Raw genomic sequence first — 19,129 nt, 5'->3', positions numbered from 1 at the left:
GGGTGAGATTAGCCCAAATGCCCAAAAGTGGGGAGAGGAAACTCGAAGAGTCCATCTCTAGTAGATAGACAGAACTTCAAGTGGAGGGACAGGATTACCAATCCACAGCCAAAATTTTGACCCAGAACCATTCCTGTCTAAAAGAACTTCAGGGACAAAAATGAAGAAGAGACAGAAGGAACGGCAATCCAGTGACAGGTCCAACTTGGGATCCATCTCATTTGGGGCCACCAAGGCCTGACACTATTATTGATGTTATGATGTGCTTACAGACAGGAGTCTACCATGACTGTCCTCGAAGAGGCCCTACCAGGAGCTGACTGAGACAAACAAGATACTACAACAAGCATTGGCTTGAAGTTGGGGACCCCTATCGTTGAATTAGGAGATGTATTGAAGAAGCAGAAATGGAGGGTGACTCCATAAGTAGATCAATCAATCTCAACCAAACAGGACTCCAGGGAGCTCCCAGAGACTGTGCCACCAATCAAAGAGAATACAGTGGCTGGCCCAAGGCCCTACCACACTGACATTATTTATGCATTGTATTCTGCAGGCTTTCTGAGGCCAGGCCATCCTTACCTTGTCCTTTTGATTCCTGTGGGTGGGTTTTCCATGTGTAGTTCTAACTACCTGGGATGTCAACTCCCTAAAGTCTGCCAAGAAGAAAAGGAGAACAAAGCCTGTAAAGTGAACAATCCCAAACATGACCAAAGAGGAGGAAAGGGGAAGGCAACCCCAGCAGAGACCCCACATCCTCTTTCCAATGGAAGCTTTCCAGTGGAAAGAAGTGGTGTGCACTTGGAAACCCCAGTGTCCCTAATAGTAACATAAGATGGCTTTTCAAATGAGCTGACACTGGGCCCTAGGAAGGCTGATATTTGAAAGCAATATAGTTCTCTAAAAAGAAAAAAAAAGAAAGAAAGAAAACCAGGCTCCAGAAGCCTCCCAGTATTCACAGTAGAAGCAATAATGAGCAATAATTATTAACATGCTTCCACAGCCGCCCTCATAGGAGCCATGATTCTCCCAGAGACTGTGAGATTATTTACCAGCCTGGCACTTATGAGAGTGATCAGGCTGAGCTAGAATCCTTATGCCATCTGCATCCCCTTTCATGATTGCCTGGAGAGCAGCTGTTCCATTACCAACTACAAAAGCAGCAGCCTCGGAGGGTCAATATCAAAGTACACTTAGCTTCGCAGTGGACCACCAAGGCTTCCTGAAAAGAGCGCTTTCAATAAGAAATATTTGAATCTGTGAATCCTTCATCCAGACTTGGATAAAGAAGAAATATGTGTGTACATGGATGACCTGAAGGTAGAAGAGTGACTCCAAGAGAGGAGGAAGGTGTTCGAAGGAGTGGGTGTGGGGAGAGCAAGAGAGTCATAGGGTAGAAATGGCTCCAAAGCAGACGGAGAACTAACCAAGGAAAGAAAGAGGCCAATAGGAAGGGGAGACTGAAATAAGAGGGACGGTTGGGAGGAGAATGAGAACGATTGAGACACAGTGGTATATATGCATCAGAATGTCACAGTACAACCCAGTTCTTCATATACTAGCCAAAAACAATCTGTTCTTGATGGATTAGTGTCACAAAGGTAACATTGGACTTGGAGTAGATAAATCAGCCAAACTCACACACACACACACACACACACACACACACACACACACACACACACACACAGAGCAGGAGATGGGGAGAGAGCGAGAGAGAGAGAGAGAGAGAGAGAGAGAGAGAGAGAGAGAGAGAAGATTGTTGACATTTGACAAGCTGTTTTATAAAAAAACATTCCAGATGATTTGTAAAACAAGTAATCACACTATAACCTAGCATGTGGATCAGAATGCTGTGAGTCCCAGGTCCAAGTTTTCAGTGGCTATCCTGTTTACACACCTTCTTGGGTTGTAGAATATGCAATTTGTCTTAGTGTGATTCTTTGTCTTCCTCCCTCCTGGGGAGTAAGATCTCTCTCCCTGCTATGCTCCAGGCAAATATATAACTTAGGCTAGTATACTCCAATTATAAAATGAAGTTTTCCAATACTATCAAGAGTGCAATCAAAATTAACCTTTAAAAGAATTCATTCTTAGAACTCAGTATAAGAGCATATCATCTTAGTTTCTTTTTCTGTGATAAAATATATCAACAAAAGCAATGTCAAGGGGGTAAGGGATTATTTTGCTGCCAGTTCCAGGTTACAGTTCATTATGATGAGAAGTCAGGGTACTACGGGTTTAAAGTGGCTGATTGCATCCCATCCAATGTCAGGAAACAATGAATGCCTGTGTGCTCAGCTCAACCTCCCCATTCACATGGTCCAGAATCAAAGAATATGTATTCCAACCCTTCTTAAAACATTCAAAGAATAGAAACTGAATGAACACTCCCCAATTCCTTCTATGATGTCAGTATGACTCTAATATCAATATTAAGTAAATACAAAATGAGAAAAGAAAACTGCAGGCCAATATCTCAGATGAACAAAGAGTCAAAAATGCTCAACAAAATGCTTGCAAACACAATGCAGGCATACATTAAAAATCTATTCACCAGGACCAAATTGAATTCGTCTCTGAAATTTAGGGAAGGTTCAACATATGAAAGCAAATAAACATTATAAACCACATAAATTGACTTAGAGAAAAAGGTAACACCATCATCTAAATAGATACAGAAAAAGCCTTTGACAAAATCCAATATGCCTTCATTAAAAAAAAAAAAACCTCCTAGAAAATGTAGGGCTAGTGGGAACATATTTCAACATAACAGAACCTATATATGAGAAACCCATGCCAATATCATCCTAAACAGAGAAATACTTGAGGTGACACCACTGACATCAGAATCCAGACAGTGATTCCACTACCTCCATTCCTTTTCAATATTGTGCTCAAAGTAGTCACTACAACAATAAGGCAAGAAAAGGAAATTAAAGGGGGTAGAAAGAGGGAATAAAGATGTCAAACTATTCCTATTTGCAGATGACATAGGACTATACATTAGTGATCTCAAAAACATTACCAGAAAACTTCTAGAAATGGCAAACAATTTCACCAGTGTGGCAGTATAGAGAATCAATTTTCAAAACCAATAACTTTTCTATGCACCAACAATAAATATACAGAGAAAAAGATAATGAACACATTCAGTAGCCTCAGATAATTGTTGGGAGTGATGCCCTTGAAGCCCTCCATTATTGATGTTATTATTATGGTTAGTTAAGTATGACTGGATTCATGGAAAATCCCCAGCCAGCTGCAGAAGACTAACACAAATCTGGTGGTCAGGATGAATGATATGATAAAGTGGTGACCTTGCTGAGAAATACATCTGACGTCGGGATGCCCAATGTGATGACCTGTAACCTTTCTGAAAAACCAACAATCTGTTGACTAATAGATATGACAAACCTGTGACCTTTCTGACATCCTGTCAACATCAGCCAATTCCCTGACCACACGAATATTGTGTCCTTGGCCTGTGTAAATGTTTCTTTCTTCCCCCCTCCCTCTGTGACCCATGTTATGGTACACATTCAGCCTTGGGAAAAAATAAAATTGTCGCCTTGATCAGACTCTTGTCTTGGCGTCCTTCTTCGTGTCTCTTGTCCCCCATTCTCTTCCAGGTACCCTCAGCCCCCATTGTTGACAGATAATTATGAGTAAGCCTAACCAGAAATGGAGTACTGGGCTTGATCTGACTAGAAAGCTTCCTCTCTAAGGACAAGCTTTCGTAGTACCAGAAGTGCCATGAAGGCTTCCAAAGGAGGTAAGCAACCAACAGGCCTTACCATATCTCTGTCATCCATGAACCATAGCAATGACCGGTATGGCACAGTAACCCCAAGGGTGCAGTAGTGACATGAATAGCTTGGCAGTAACCAACAACTTTCCAATTGGACTGAAGACCTACTCAAAAAGGGGGAAACCTATCTGGTAATAGAAACCTAACCATCGACTTGGAGCTAATGAAGTCATGAATCTTGAAAGAGAATCTACAACTTCCACTTTAGTAACCAGACATAATCATCTCACGACATTCTAAAGACTTATTCTTATACCTGCGGAGTCTCCTCATCCACTCAAAGGAACTTATTTTTGCAACAGACAGAGACAACTACAGAAAGCCACAAGCAGTCCAAGAGCAGAATTGGGGAGCAGTTCACAACTCTGGTATCGCAGGTTCAGGGAATATTGTGGAAGAGTGTTTGAAAAGATTGTGGGAGTCAGAAGAACAGCGTATTCCTGTGAGATTGTCTCTTAGGAAAGTTAGAAGCTACCATAATATCAAGCCAACATGACTACCCAAATGTGAACTGAACAAGAATACCAACAGGCATGCTCACATGCTCAGGGAAAGTCCAGAAGGCCTCAACCCTACCCAACAAAGGCAAGTAAGGAATGCCTAGAGAAACAGGAAGGGGAAAGTCTTCCCCAAGGGTGAGCACACCAAACGATCAGCCTGACAACATATATTCAGTAACAGCATATGGACGGAGTAGGTCGTATTCATCTATTTACGGATTCACAAACACACACGTACATATGTAGCCACAATTAAAGAGAAAGACATGAATTTGAAAGAAAGTGAGGGGGTACATAGGTAGGATTAAAAGACAGAAAGGGAAGGGTGAAATGATGTAGCTAAAATCTAAAATAAAAATGAAACCAACCATTCTTGATATAAACATTTTAAAATAACAAACAAAGGAATAATGTACTTTTAAAGAAAAAAATGAAATTATGTCAAATTTGACAGAGAAATTTTATTGTGAAACAAGGATCTATAGAGCTATTTTACACATCTCTGGCAGAATAGTCAGAAAAGTTTATAACTAGAAAACATATGTCGGAAAATACTTGAATCGTTTGTTCAGTTGTCTCGCCTCTTCTTTCTTTGTGTCCTCTTCTCACAGACTATAGCCATGAGGAGTCCTGTGTCAGCTCAAGAAGCCCCGGGAAATTAAAATGGAAAATCAACAGCACAGAGACTGCAAAGCTAAGGGAGCTTTGAGACGGGGAGACAGATGTCAGAAGTAATTACTTAGTATTCTAGGACTTTTAACCAATTTAGACATCAGCCTTGTTTACCACAAACTCAGCAAAACATGATCAGTCTGGGGAAATGAACATATTTTTTTCCTGGAGATGACACCCAATCTGTGACAGTGTTTGACTAAAACCAAAGAATCCACTCCAGAATGGCTGTGCTCTGACAGCCGCAGCCTGGATGATTAACTCATGGTGGTAGCATTCAAATAACAGGATTTTAATGTGCTCTTAGCTAATTAAGACAACAGAACTCACTAAAAATATCATAAACTGGGTTGTTCTTTAAAGCTCACAACACATTTTAATTACTTTTGAAACTGAAATCTGAGAACCCCATCTTAGCAAACAATTGAAAGTTGATTGCCCTTGATACTGTATGTGAGTTGCTGCTTATTGACTGTGAATCACTGCGTATCAAATTTGGAGGTCATAGCCTGTACCCAAGTTGCATCAGAACACCCATATAAAGTAATAAAATGAGCATAATTAATAGTGGAAAGCAAAGAAAGAACATTTATTCTATGTGGCCACATTGGGAAGATGGGCAATAAGATACAGGGAAGCCTCCATGTCTGCCCCTGGGTCCTAAAGTGAGATCAAAATTTGTATAGTGGGCCATAGAAATGCACGTCTAAGCAGTCCTGGATAAGGTGTGGTGCTGCCCACTACTGACCCACCATTTTCTGAGCTTCACGCTCATCTTGTAAGGTTGTTAGAACTGTGAATAAAATCTCTTCCCAGGAGACAAGATCCCCTCTGGCTGGGGGCATTTTCTTTCTCCCAGAGTGAAATTCTGTACAGATACTCATTGCTTTGGAGTCCATTGTTTCAACCATCTGAAAGATTGAGAGACACACACGTGTCTCATTAGAACATCTCCATTTCTGCTGGGCCTTTACGTACTTATAGTTTTCTTCAGTAATTTTTCAAAAATTCTAGGTACCTAGCACTCTAAAGATTTTAAACTTGACAGGATTTGACAAATCACAGTCTATTTGCCCATAACTGCAAACCCTCCTTTATTTGACTCATCTTTTATTTGCAGAGTTCTCTTTGCTGGTTGGCAACTGAGGACTGCTATTGAGCAACTCAAAGAATTTTACACAGATTCATAGGCGAATGCATAAGGCAGAGTTATTCTTTCCTTGATAAAACACAAAGACTAGGTCCACATTGGCCACTGAATGCAGCACGACCATGTGCCCTAGTTTTATTTCAACTGGGAACATAAAATATATTGATAAAAACAACTTAGGTGAGAAAAGGGATGTATGTCGATGTATATTGCTGGATTACAGTCCTTTGTTATGGGAAGTCACAGAAGGTCCTTTGAACAGCAGGTCACATCGCATCCTCAGTCCAGGGCAGATGGTACTGATCTAATAGAGGCTCCTTGCTGACAGGCTTATTTGCTCAGCTTCTCAAACAGTGCAGCCTCTGCCCAGGAACTGGTGCAGCCCATAGCAGGTCCGGTCTTCTGTCAATTACCAAAGAAGATCCCCTAAGGATGCACCCACAGGTCAACCCAATGCAGATAACTGCCCATTGAGAAGCTCCCTTTGTGTGATTCTAGTCTGTGCCTAGTTGACAATTAAAGCTGGCCATCACACGTGTAGGTCTTTTATCAGCATAAAAGGTTGCCTGTCCCTTACAACATTACCCTTAGATTTTTCAAAAACCTACTTTAATAAGGGTTGCTAAATTCCTCAACCTCCCTTTTAGCCCACCAATCAAAGGTACGGTAGAAGAAAGGTTACTAGGAACCAGGTGATATGGAACTGTTTAGAAGTAGTTTCTGGGGGGCAATTCCAAGCATTAATCAGCAGGAGTGGCTAGATCCAGAAGAAACCCAGAGGCTCTGCAGAATCAGCAAGAAGCAGTCAGAATACTCTAAGTTCTTTGATGACGTTCTTTGGTGCTTTTTCTTTCCAGAAAGTCATGACAATGATCAAAGAAGACCAGCAAAGTGGTGTAAGGTGAACCAATGCAAAATCATCTTCTCATTGTCTAGGGAGTTATATTTATAATATTTCTAAACATCATGTGTCCTCTCAAGCATCTGCTCCAGCAAAATAGCATCGCCCTCTCATAAGACAACTTCCAGAACACCACATATCTATTCTCAGCAAAATATTCTCTCATGTGTCTGCTTCAGCAAAACATCCTCTCACAAGACAGAAAAAGATCACGTGACACAAATGAGTTGTCAGAGAAAACAGAAATTTCTACTTCATACAGCTATCTCTGCTGCTTTAAAATCTGCTTAGGATTACACGAATTCATTCTTTTCAAGTTGTGCCATGACACCCAATCCATCCCTCTTTCTTGGAGTACCAGTCAATTCTCTCTGAACTTAAGGAGACAAATTGCATGAATGTGATTCCGCCCAATCCATGGAGCACTCTGTAGTAGATTTTGAGCATGGTATCTAGATTACATGAAGTATGTTTGCAAGACCCAAATGGCCTTATCAAATGATGGCTACCATCCATCGTTTCTTCATATTTCTTTCTCTTTATTAGTTCCTTGAGATTTTCATACATTGTACTGTATTTTTTACCATACTCATCCCTCCCTTAGCTCCTCGAGATCTACCCTTTCTCTCTCCCCCCATTTTCATGCCTTCTCTCCTTTGTTCTTTATAGTCATTTGCTGTCCATCAAATCAAGACTCAATGATCGTTCTGCCAAAGCAAGAGAACAAACCTCTGATTTTCTCTTTATCCAAAGCTATTTCCACAACTCACCAGGGTCTTATGAAAAACCACTCCCATGACCTGGCTTTGCATTTTATCACCTTAGACTCAGCAGCCAGACATGTCTTACCTCAGATTATCATTCGTAAAATAATTAACACATTTTTGCAGTAGATCCAAAGCTTGCCTTATGCCATTTTGTAAAAGAAACGTTTCCCTGGAACATTTTATGTTTCAAATTCAGTCAAATACTGACTGCCGTGACACATTTCAGGCCAGGACTGTCAGTCTGAGGGCAAAAGGGATGACTTAAACATGCAGACTGCTGAGGCAAAATGGAATCTTACTTTGATCAACATCTGTACCACATGAAATGTGGTTTCAATTTGAAATTAGGAATGATGAGATTGCCATGGAACTTTGTCCATAGTTGGTTATTTTATTTGGGCTAGAACAGAATGTAGAATACCACCCGTGCTTCTCACCAGAACGCAACGCTCATGTGCCTCACAACATGAGTTGGAAGCTCAGTAAACAGTCTCCTAAACTAGTAAAGTTGCATATGAATGTGTCAGCTGAAAACTGCCCGTAGGGGACCTGTAAATTTTGTGGCTATTTCTTCAGACAGCAGGACTCCCTCACACATGTATGTTCGGAAATCTACATAGAACATATCACCTGTTTTATAAAGAGTTGAAAGGCCTGGCATCAATTCACATTCCTTTACTAAACACAAACATTCTTTATCTCTGCTTGATAGCAACTGTATGTTTTCAGAACTGTTCATTTTAACTATGATTCCATTATGGGTCTGGTATTTGCCTACTATGCAGTCCATGAAAAGACTTCCCCAAGAGTTTGGCCATGGTTGATGAGCAAAATAACTCCTCCTATTTTCATCTCATTCCCCAGAACTCTACTTGGAGGCCACCAACAGTACAATGTACTTTGAAAAAAAAACTATATGATTTACGCAGATATGGACTTACTTATGCTCATTTCAAACAATTAAAGATGAATTAAGATGCTATTTGAGGACTGTATGTGGTGGTACTCACCTCTGATCCCAACACTTTGGAGGCTGAGGCAGGAGGATTACAATTGGAAGGGCAGCCTGAGCTACATAGAAAGATATAATCTCAATGGGTGAACAGTAACAAAATAAAACCTAACAAACTTTCTGGAAAATATTTGACCTCCTTGAGCTTGAGCAGAGATTAATAGAGATGGCTTTGAGCCTGCCTCTTTCACACCTCTCTCCCCTGAGAATGCATCTATTCTATTCATTTTGAAAAATATTTATGTTATAATCGATCCATCCATAAAATGTGAAACTCAATTTCTAAAATGTAGGCCACTCCAAGGTGCTCTTCAGGGGGTGTTGTGTGTCCATACTGCAAGCCTTGATAACAACAGAATTTGAACGTCTTTGTCATCAGCTTCCTAAGGAGTGGTCCCATTGATGTGATTTCCCTCTGTGTCTGGGATGGTCATAGGAACGGTATGGATGAGTCATGGTCACTAGAGGGACTTCTCACAGCTTTTCCTGTCTCATTTTATCTTCTGAACCTTGGGTGGACCGAGCAGAGTAGATTCGCATGCATGCTGTGAAGCCCTTTCTACTGTATGGCTGCTGGACCCTGCTCTGGACTGCCCTTCAACAGATACCAAACCTGTGCAGTCAAGGAATGAACCACTGACCACCTTGCTCTAAACTTACTAGGATATAGTGCTTTTCTTCTCATTGAAAGCAAAGAAACTACTGAATTTATACAGAACACCTTGATATTCCTCTCAGACTAACAGGCCCTTCAAATCCCCAGCCGTCTAGCCATGTGATCTGCATGCCATTCCCTACATACCAGGTGAACACAGGCAGTAAGGACTTCCAGCTCACTAGAGGCCTGGTTAGGTGCCAGAACAGCCATCTTTCCTGAACTTACTCCTCCCAAGGAAAAGTCAGTTTGGCTGCTTTGAACTATGACTCCTTTGAAAACTGGGTCCACAAGTAAAATGGGAAAGAAAACTCTGCTCTGGTAAATTACGGAATCGAAAATGTTAAAAAGCAGAAAGTCTAACTTCACACAGATTGATCTCACCATAATGTTAAATTCACATAAAATAAAACCCATGCCTGCCTGTGATGCCAGGGATTGGTTCTCAGACGGAATGTCTGCAGGGAATAAAGTCACTTTGCAATGTATTTTTTTCTTATAAATAAAATATTTATGAAGTACATGACTTTCAAAAGTGTGAGGATTCTGCTTCTCATTAGCCTTGTTGTTCATAAGCATTTCCTTAACAACATGGAGCTGAAGAGCTGTGTTCCGGGCCTTTCTCATTCCGCATCTTTAAAAAAATTAAATAATGGTTTCAATTTAGCTTAATGAGCTATCAGTGAATCAGCTAACTTAGAAAACTCTAGAAACAGCCCTCAAAGCCATAGGGATCTTCACCTCAGGACAGAGTCCTGGGAGCTCTGTGCTGAGCCTCTGGAATGAGGGCCTGGTAACCACCTCTGTTCCTGGATGATAGTACAAACCCGCTTCTTCCCCGAGGACATGGGGTGGAGAGGGCTCTTAAGGTTCCTTTGAAAGCATATCAAGATATTTTGCTGAAATACACAAGAGAACCAATGGAGCAGCCGTATTCCAGGGATCCCAAGCAAGCCTTTCAGGGTATATATACAAGTCCAAGGTTGCGATTTTATGTGCGGACGTTCAGTGGACATCAACCATTGATTCTGTTGAGATTGTTACCTTGTGAGATCACACATCACATGTCCCAGGCAGGACATTTCTGCCACACTGTGACCTTGGGAAGTAGAATGTTGATTTAGATTCTAAGTGAGACCTTCACTCCACAGAGATTGGATTTTCCTTGCTGTAAACACTGCCCTTGCCTTAGTGGGGGTTGGGAGAGACTAAGAGGAGAGGATATTAACAATTCCTTGCAAGAGTGCCACTTGCCCTGATCTAGGATCGGGGAGAGGGCAATGAGATTTCAAACTCAGAGAATTATCCACACCCACCTCTCCTCCTCTAATGGGTAGCTATGATTGGGTTCACTGGTTTACTCTTAGCTCTGTTCTGAATTAGAGAGTTTTATGTCCTTAAGGACACGAAGATGCTGCAGAATTTCCTCATAGGGGAAACAGTTTTCTGTTTTGAGTTATACAAAGGCAGGATCATATCCCCATATTTGGGGAATAAACGTGAAACACTAAGACTCACTAAGACGATTTGCTCCACACAGGTCACCCAAAAAAGACAAAATTAGATTAGCATCTGTTACTGGGGTTTAAACCATATTTGATGGCTGTCATGATTTAGATGATAACCCCTATTATACTTCTTATTCCAAAACACAAATAATCACGCCAGCGTTTCTTAAAATGCCAGAAAGAAATTCGGGATATGTGGTAATTGGGTGGTTTTAGTTTCAGGAAATTTTTATGTGTGTTGTAAATCCTTCAGCTGTAAGGTGATGTTTGATGGTCAGTGTGAAGAAAGCCTCTGAGGGAATACAAGGTTAGGGGCAGATACTTAATTCTAGAATGTCCTGGGAGACAGGAGTGAGGCAAAATCATTTAAAATGTGCAGTGGCTCTTTATAAACAGTAAGTCCCATTGGGTGGCACTCTGCAGAGCCTCTTTGCCTTTCTGCATTCCAGGAAAGAGGGGCTAGCCTCAGCTACGAGAGCATGCTCACTGTGTAGACATTCTGTGTGAAAGTGGATGGTGGGTTAAAGATGGCTACATGTAGGAGACCTTCCCTGATATTCCTCTTCCCTGCCTTGGAGTTAGAAAAACATGGAGCTGTACTCTTAAGGAAAACTGTGGCTAGAGATCTTTCACAATCAGCTCTAATTCATAGCTGCTTCTACCACCATAAGCCCAGTCTAAAGCTGTCTCTCATAGAACAGATTTGGCTGGGAAGTTTGAAATAGCGAATATGCTTAGACGGGGCTCAAAATGTTGGTCCCACCATGACCCCACGAGCTTAGATTCAGTTTCCTTCAGGAAAGTCCCAGGACTCTGGTAAGCAGGAATTTACTGGGTGGCTTTAGGATGTCTTTTCTGACTGTTAGCCACAGTTCTGATTTTTAACAGTAAGTAGTATAGCCTATGTAAATTTATCTACTATATGTCTCTCTAAGACAAAAGAGAATATTCTCCATTGCCTGCAGTAGAACAGAGAAAGATAGAAACGGATGCTCATCCTAGGACACGGTATTTTAAATAAATATTTTAATTCTATTGTTGGCATTTACAGGTAGAAAGCATACAGTATGTTACAGATATCAAACTGTGAAAATATGAATGTTACATAAGTAACAAATGTAAAAAACACATTTTCTTACCTTCTCTGAAAGCAAGAAAAGTTTCCGGCATAGGAAAATATCAGTATCAAAACCACAGCTCAGGTGTAAAAAAAAAAAAGTTTTACACAGTATTAAAAAATGATCTACAAAACAACAGAAAGTAAGAAACGCTGCAATCTGATTTTATATAAATTATGAAAACTGGGTACTTGGGGTAAATGTTGAATGGCTAGAAAATAAAACCAATTAGGGCCTGCATAGGTCAATTTGTTACAATGTTAAAAGCATAGAACTTTTTTTTTCAATAAATAACTTTAAAAATTGTCTCTTAGAAGTGCGCTGAGAACGTTATTCCAGAAGAGAAAGGTGGCAGTGTTCTGGGGACAGTATGTGGTCATCTTGTTCTTCCTGGAAGCCTGAGGTAAGTCAGGAGGCCATGACAGTTCGCACAGAGACACAGGTGTGTCTACACAGTTTTTAAGAAAGCTTTAAAGTGCGGAACAAAATGACTTAAGCCTAGTACCCACCGTCATGTAAAACAAGCCCTTATCGTGTCTGAGCAACATCACGTATGAATCTATACGTCTGAAGAGGGTTAATGTGCAGTCTTTCATCCCTCCAAGATGGGAAGCGCTCCTTCCTGCACTTTACGCAGGTTGGTTAAACTCAAATGATCTTGCAAGGTAAAACACAACGGAAACAAGCAACCCCACTGTGAAAAGACAAGCTCATGTCTACAACTGCAATGGTATAAACTGCAAAAAACCACAAACCAAACACAAAGCAAAACTCCCCAATGTTGCATGCCCCAAAACTCATCACAAAACAAGATGCATGCAGGAGGCTCATTCTGTTCCACCGAGCACATTTAAATTAAAGAGTCACTTGGAGTCTATGTGAGCAGCTTTGTGGTTAATTTTAAACGTGTCCCTCCCTGGCCACCGGTCTATACTGGCCTGTTTTACAAAGGTGACCCCGCTGGTGGGAAGCCACACCATCTTTTTGAATGTTTCTTGCCCACACATACACCTCACACGTACTGTTCTGCTTCCCCGTCTTTGGCGGCTGGTTTAGCTGCCCCGCTTTTACCTTCTTCATTACCAGCTGCTTTTTCTGGGAGAGAGGCCAAATCTTTAAAGACATCCACATAGTGGCCAAAGCCCGGGCCCCAGTTCAAAAGATTGTCCCAGTTGAAGTTGCCTGCCTGCTGTCCCAGTTTCAGGGTGCTGTCTGCAGCCCCAGATGCTGCTGCAGGGGTACCCACCGGTCCCCCCTCAGCTCTGCGTCCATGGTACCTTCTGGGTTTCAGTCTGGCTCCATAATTATCTTCGTCATCTGCATCGGATTCATTAACTTGAGATAACTTGGGCATTCTGGAAGTGTAGACCACCGGCTTCTCCCTGTCGTACTCCATTTCTGAGCATGTGAAGGAATCATGGGAGTCACTGTCAGAAGAAGATTCTGGGGCAGGGATGCCATCTGCTGGGTTCCTGGTTCTGGACAGAGGCCTTCTACAGTCTTCTTCAGAAGAGGATCTCCCATGGTCTGCACTGCAGATGCTGGGGTTTCTGGGGCGAGGGGTATTGAGCCTCTCTACCTCCTCAATGGACAGTCCCACAGGAGGAGAAGATTCTAGGGGGATCTGTGCTATGGGCTGCTTGAGGCGACTCCCAGGTCTCGAGCCATGTGATGCCATGGCCTGGGGGCTCTTACTTCTTCTACCTAGCCTGGTGGCATAGTTGAACATGCCAGGCTGACAGGGGTCCCCATGCATTTCCAGCGTCCCCCCATCCCGCAGAGGAAGATGCAGTTCCCGGGCTGGGCTGTTCCTGTAGAAAGCAGATGGTTTGGAGAAAGGAGCCGGGCTGTGTCTGGACAAGGGGTTGGGAGTGGGGCAGGCCGAGTGGCTGAGGGAGCTGGTTCTTAATGCCTGACCATATGAAGAAGGCTGGTAGGTCAAACTGCTTGCTCCCAAAGGCATAGGGGACTGCCTGGCGAAGCCCAGAGGACTGTGCCTCTGGATAGAAAACTTAGGCGTGTGGCTTCGGAACTGTTTGTAGTGCTGGATGATGTCTGCATCAGAGGGCGCGATACTGCTGGCATTGTCGATGTCGTAGTGTTCAATTTCCTGCTCAGGGGAAGCCAGTGGGGCACTGGGGATGGTCTCTGAGTTGTGGGGGATGTCAGTCTCATCGAAGATTAGGTAAGGGTTCTCTCGCTCTATGATGTCCGGCTTGGGATTCCCCTCGGGTTGCTTCCTAACAGCTAGGTCATCCCCATAGGGAGGGATGTTGTCTGGGTCATCAAAAGCCACATTCTCACTGCCCTTTTTCTTTTTCTCCTTTGGCTTCTTCTCCTCTTTGGGGTTTTTGGGCATCTTCCCCCTGCACTGGTTGCATAGAATCAAGCTGAGGACGAGCAGTGCTAGGGCTGTGGCACAGCTGCCCACGATTGCAGGCACAGCCCACAGAGGTAAGGAGATCTCATCTGGACCCTGACTCTGGACACACACGTGTCCCCCAGGACTTCCAGCCTTGCAAACCTTGCCCTGAGGACAGAGAACACCGAGGCAAGCCACCACTGTCTCACAGGTCCTCCCAGTGTGTGACTCTGGACAGCTGCACGTGTAGCCAGAGAGCAGACCTGGCTCACAGCTACCTCCATTCTGGCAAGGGTGGGATGCACAGTCACCAGGAGGGACGCATTTGTAGGCATACCACTGGTTGATACACAGAAGGTCGCCCCAGCAGGGGTTGCTAGCACAGATGTTGGGACCCCGACAGCCAATCTTCACTGAAGGGTCGGTTTTGGAGATGGACGCTAAGCTGTGTTTCCCACTGAAGGGAAGGCTCTCTCCGCCATAGAGCACTGAGGCGATGCAGCCGTTAAAACCTGTCAGGGCAATAGGGTAAGAGGTAATTTAGAGAAAAGCAACCATTTTACGTCTGAGTGCTGAGATCTGAAGGCAAGAAGCTCCCATAGCCCCCCCAAGAGATTCTCAGTCATGTTCCAGCTCAAAGATGGGGAGTGCATGTCCTCTAGGACTAACCCAGATCCATGTAGTTCTATAACGAGAATCAGAATGCTTCGGAAGGTCTCCACTGACAGAATTGTCTTGATCCTACTCTCTGTTCATCCACTTAACAATTTACCAGTTTATCAGTTTGATTCTTACAGGCCAAAGACCAAGAGTTACTAAGAGATCAAATTTATTTTGTGAACATCAGAAAGAACAAAATCAAGGCAAATTGCTACAACCGCAAGACCATGGGATGTGCAATCACTGACCATACGCCTTCCAAACAGGCAAGTATGAGCCTTTGTGGATCAGAACAAAAACATTAGCCATAGTGTTTGGGGGTTTCGCAGGGTGGGAAGGTGGCTGGGGCACCCATGTTGCAAAAGATCAGGATGAGGGAGTCAGGAAAAAATGTCCCAAGGAATGTATTATTAAGGAATAGTAATGCTAGAAACAACTAAGAAATTCTTGATTTGGCTTGAGCCCACTGATGCCAGGGAATGCCTATCTGAGGGAACAAGACTTTACTTTGCATAACAGACTAGCAGAATCTACTCTGCCTTGATTTCTTACAAAATCCAAATAGACTGTGCATAATCTAAAATCTATCACATAAAAGAACTGCTGACCTAGAATTATTTTTTTATGCTTTAATTCTATTATTGGTACCACATTTTGTGTTTTCCTCTGTTCTGACACACTTTCCGACCCAAGAATTTCTCCCTGAATTTCTCCCTCCAGATTTTTCTTGGATATTGATTCTTGACTCTACATCCATGGATTTTGACTTCTTTTCCTCTTTGTAACTCCTCTTTCTTGCTGTGACATTTTGCACTCTTTGAAAGTTTCGAACATTTGTACTGACTCATTCTCTTTCAAACCCTCCTTCTCTTTTGAAGTAGCTCGAGCTTAGACCCTAAGCTTCCTACACCCTTACCTCAGGGACACACACCTGGGACCACCACCCATCTTATCTATACCCACCAACCCTCCACTTACACACATGGGACTGACATCTCTAGACCAAGTCTATCCCTCTCATCCATTCGATGCCTTTCAGAGGTACTTTAAATCCATTTGTTCCATAACAATCCCCAGGATTCCCTGAGATCTGCTTCTCCGTTCTCTTCAACAGTCCCCTTCCCTGGTAGCACTAAGCTTGTTTAAGATAAAAAGTCAGAATGCTCCCAAATCTTTACTGAAAATGGCCTCCAGATTACTTTGGGTCCATTTACTTGAATGTCATAACTTGGCCATCCCATTAAAACAATATCTTTCCATAATGCAGTGTTTTCCATATACTAGCTACCAACCCCTGGTCCTGGAGCTCCTCCAGAGTTCATCGTCATAAACAGCTTGAAAGATGGGCAATGCTATAGCATGTTTACCTGCAAATACTCATTAAAATTTTAATTACTCTTCACTGTTGTGCAAGTGAAATAAATAAGTACACATTTTCCAACTAGAACACCATCTTTAATTCCTCTGTCTCACTATCTGCCTCGAGCTCACCTTTTCCATCAATTAAACCTTTCCACACTCTCACCCTCCTTCTGACTTAACAACACATGGGTTTCTGCATTTCGTTTTGTACCACTGACTTAAGGTAGCATCTATGGGCTATGAGGACCTGATGGGGATTTCTTACTCTGCTCTCCTGTGTTACTTGGGAGACTGGCTTTGATGAACGCAGGAATGAAAAGACAGTGGCCCTGAGCACAAGCCAAGCATCAGAGCAGCCCATGCTTAAATCAGATCTTGGCAGCATTGGCAAAAGCTCTTCTTGGTAATGACAGTGCCCTGATCCAAATCTCTAAAGACAGTTAGGTTGCTGAGATGATCCATAATCACAGTATTGGGAATCCAACTGCTTTTGTGAAAACTGCACTGTGGCGGAACTAACTCCAGGGAAGTAAGTTATAGAAAATAAACTGAAGTTTACCCCCTTCATATTCTGTTTGCCAGAAACAACACCTACATTTTGAAGAGCAGATTTTCCTTTGCTTTATCATCTTCCTGGATATACCAGGCACTTACCCGTCTGCGTGTCCCGATGGGCTTGGTTGGGAGGGATTCCTCCCAGGGACATGGAAAGCACCTCGATACCACCAAAGTCCTGCGTGGGGTGGACAACGTCTCTGCTGTGCGTCCGGTCTACAGACAGCACAGTGGAGCTTCCATTCTTTGAGATCCGGAAGGTATGCCAATGGCCATCCGCAACGTATGCTTCCGGGATGATCCGCTCCACTTTCCCAGCAACACCTGCATCTGATGTAAAGTGCACTTTGCCGTTCTTAATCTGGAAGGTGCATTAAAAACAATGCACAGGTCAAACATGATATCTTTCAATAAAAAAAAATGGATTTAAAATACAGACCAACCTAAAGGAGTTGGAACCGATGGGGAGTCTGTGGCAATACAATGTGCTCACATATATATGCTCACATATATCATCAAGGTAATTGCAGACATCATTGCTTACTTACTAATTCTGACATGTTTTAAATTTATAAGTAGTTTCCTGAGGGGTGTGTAACTTTCCAGAACAAAGTTGAAATATTGAAATGACTAGGTAACCTAAATAATTGACACTATTTGTGGTTGCTTGCATTTCAAGGACAGGGAGAAGCATGTTAAGTCACTAAGTTTATTTTTAAAAATGGCTAAAGTGGTTTTAAAAAATGAAAATAAAAACTTGCATGTCCAAAAAAAAAATTGATAGGAAGCTACAAAGGCAGAGCAGTTGGAAAAACAATGACAGACGTGGTTTTTCTTTCTTGTCCCACAACACTGGCATTTTAGAAAAAAATGGGATTCATTATTCCATTTCTAAGGTGGAATACCATAAAGTAACAGGGGATCTGGCCAGAACGTCACTACAGCTGTCTCTTCAATTTATCTAAAGGAATTTGATGTCTTTCAGTCCACCCACTAGAACACTAGGTAACAGGACACTCCAGTTTCCAACTCAAAACTTTCCAGTATTATTAGCTGACCTTTCAGAAAATGAATAATTTGTAAGGCAAGATGAGCCCATGGGTCAGAGAGCCCTTCCCATCCCTGTTGCCAGATAGAACTGCTGTCCAGGCAAAGAAATGCAGTAACCCAGGAGTGACTGAAGGGAAAGCGTCTGTGAGTCACTCAGCTCAGACACTATGTCTATTTGCAAGGACTACTCCTGGGAACACTACAAATCAGTTCATTTGTACTTTGTGGAAAATTCATGCTGCAGAACTACATATACCAATCATATAGTAATATTTTAATGTGATAATTCGAGATAAAAATAGTTTTCATAGCCTGAGAGTTAGATCACTGGGTAAAATGCTTCTTTATAGGTATGAGGACCTGAGTTCAAATCCCCAACACCCACATAAAAAGATGGGCACAGCCATGTGACTCCAGCACTGATGGGAAGTATCTTGGGAGCTTTCTTACTAGACAGCTTAGCAATATGTGAGGCTTCCAGTTCAGTAAGCGACCCACCCAAAGCAATCAGGCAGAGAAAAATAGAAGAAGACAGAAAGGGTCATGCTGTGGTCTGCAGCGTATAAACCTCTCTTATGTGCAAACACCATACACTCACACATTGCATATGTGTGTATAAGTATAATATGTATATGCAAATTAAATTATTAGAGAGAAACCATTCTAGAATTCTCCTCTCACTTCTTCTAATTATATTCTCAAACCCTTAATCATCCAGAACCTTATGGGCATTAATGTATGCGTGTGTGCCTATGTAAGTGTGTGTGTGTGTGTGTGTGTGTGTGCCTATGTAAGTATGTGTGTATGTGTATGTTTGTGTGTGAGACAGAGAGAGAGACAGAGACAGAGACAGAGAGAGACAGAGAAAGAGACAAAAACAGAGTAGAGAGGGGGGAGTTCAATACATGAAGAGTTTAAGAAATGGTTAGAAGGTAAGCCAAAAGAAACAAAAGCCATGGTTCTTGGATGGCCGGCAGCTGACATTAGAAAAGCACATTTTGTCTCAGCCTTCCTCAACTGCACTCCAGCAGAACCCTTCATCTCTT

General features: G+C 42.4%; 1 protein-coding gene across 1 annotated transcript in view; it reads right to left on the bottom strand.

Moving 5' to 3' along the window:
• Positions 1 to 11,987: 11,987 nt before the first annotated feature.
• Fat4 (FAT atypical cadherin 4) overlaps positions 11,988 to 19,129 on the bottom strand; it is a 129,410-nt gene continuing 122,268 nt past the window's right edge. The window contains exons 16-17 of the mRNA NM_001415042.1: positions 17,133 to 17,394; positions 11,988 to 14,968 (exon numbers count right to left, since the gene is read on the bottom strand). Of these exons, the coding sequence (NP_001401971.1) occupies positions 13,107 to 14,968; positions 17,133 to 17,394 (2,124 nt within the window). The 3' untranslated portion in view covers positions 11,988 to 13,106. The remainder of the gene's footprint in view (positions 14,969 to 17,132; positions 17,395 to 19,129) is intronic.

The sequence above is a fragment of the Rattus norvegicus genome, chromosome 2 (genome assembly GCF_021556685.1).
Source record: "Rattus norvegicus strain SHRSP/BbbUtx chromosome 2, alternate assembly SHRSP_T2T, whole genome shotgun sequence".
In the NCBI taxonomy this organism is placed as follows: domain Eukaryota; kingdom Metazoa; phylum Chordata; class Mammalia; order Rodentia; family Muridae; genus Rattus; species Rattus norvegicus.
Note: the sequence above shows the minus strand (reverse complement) of the source record. Positions and strands in the feature narration are given on the sequence as shown.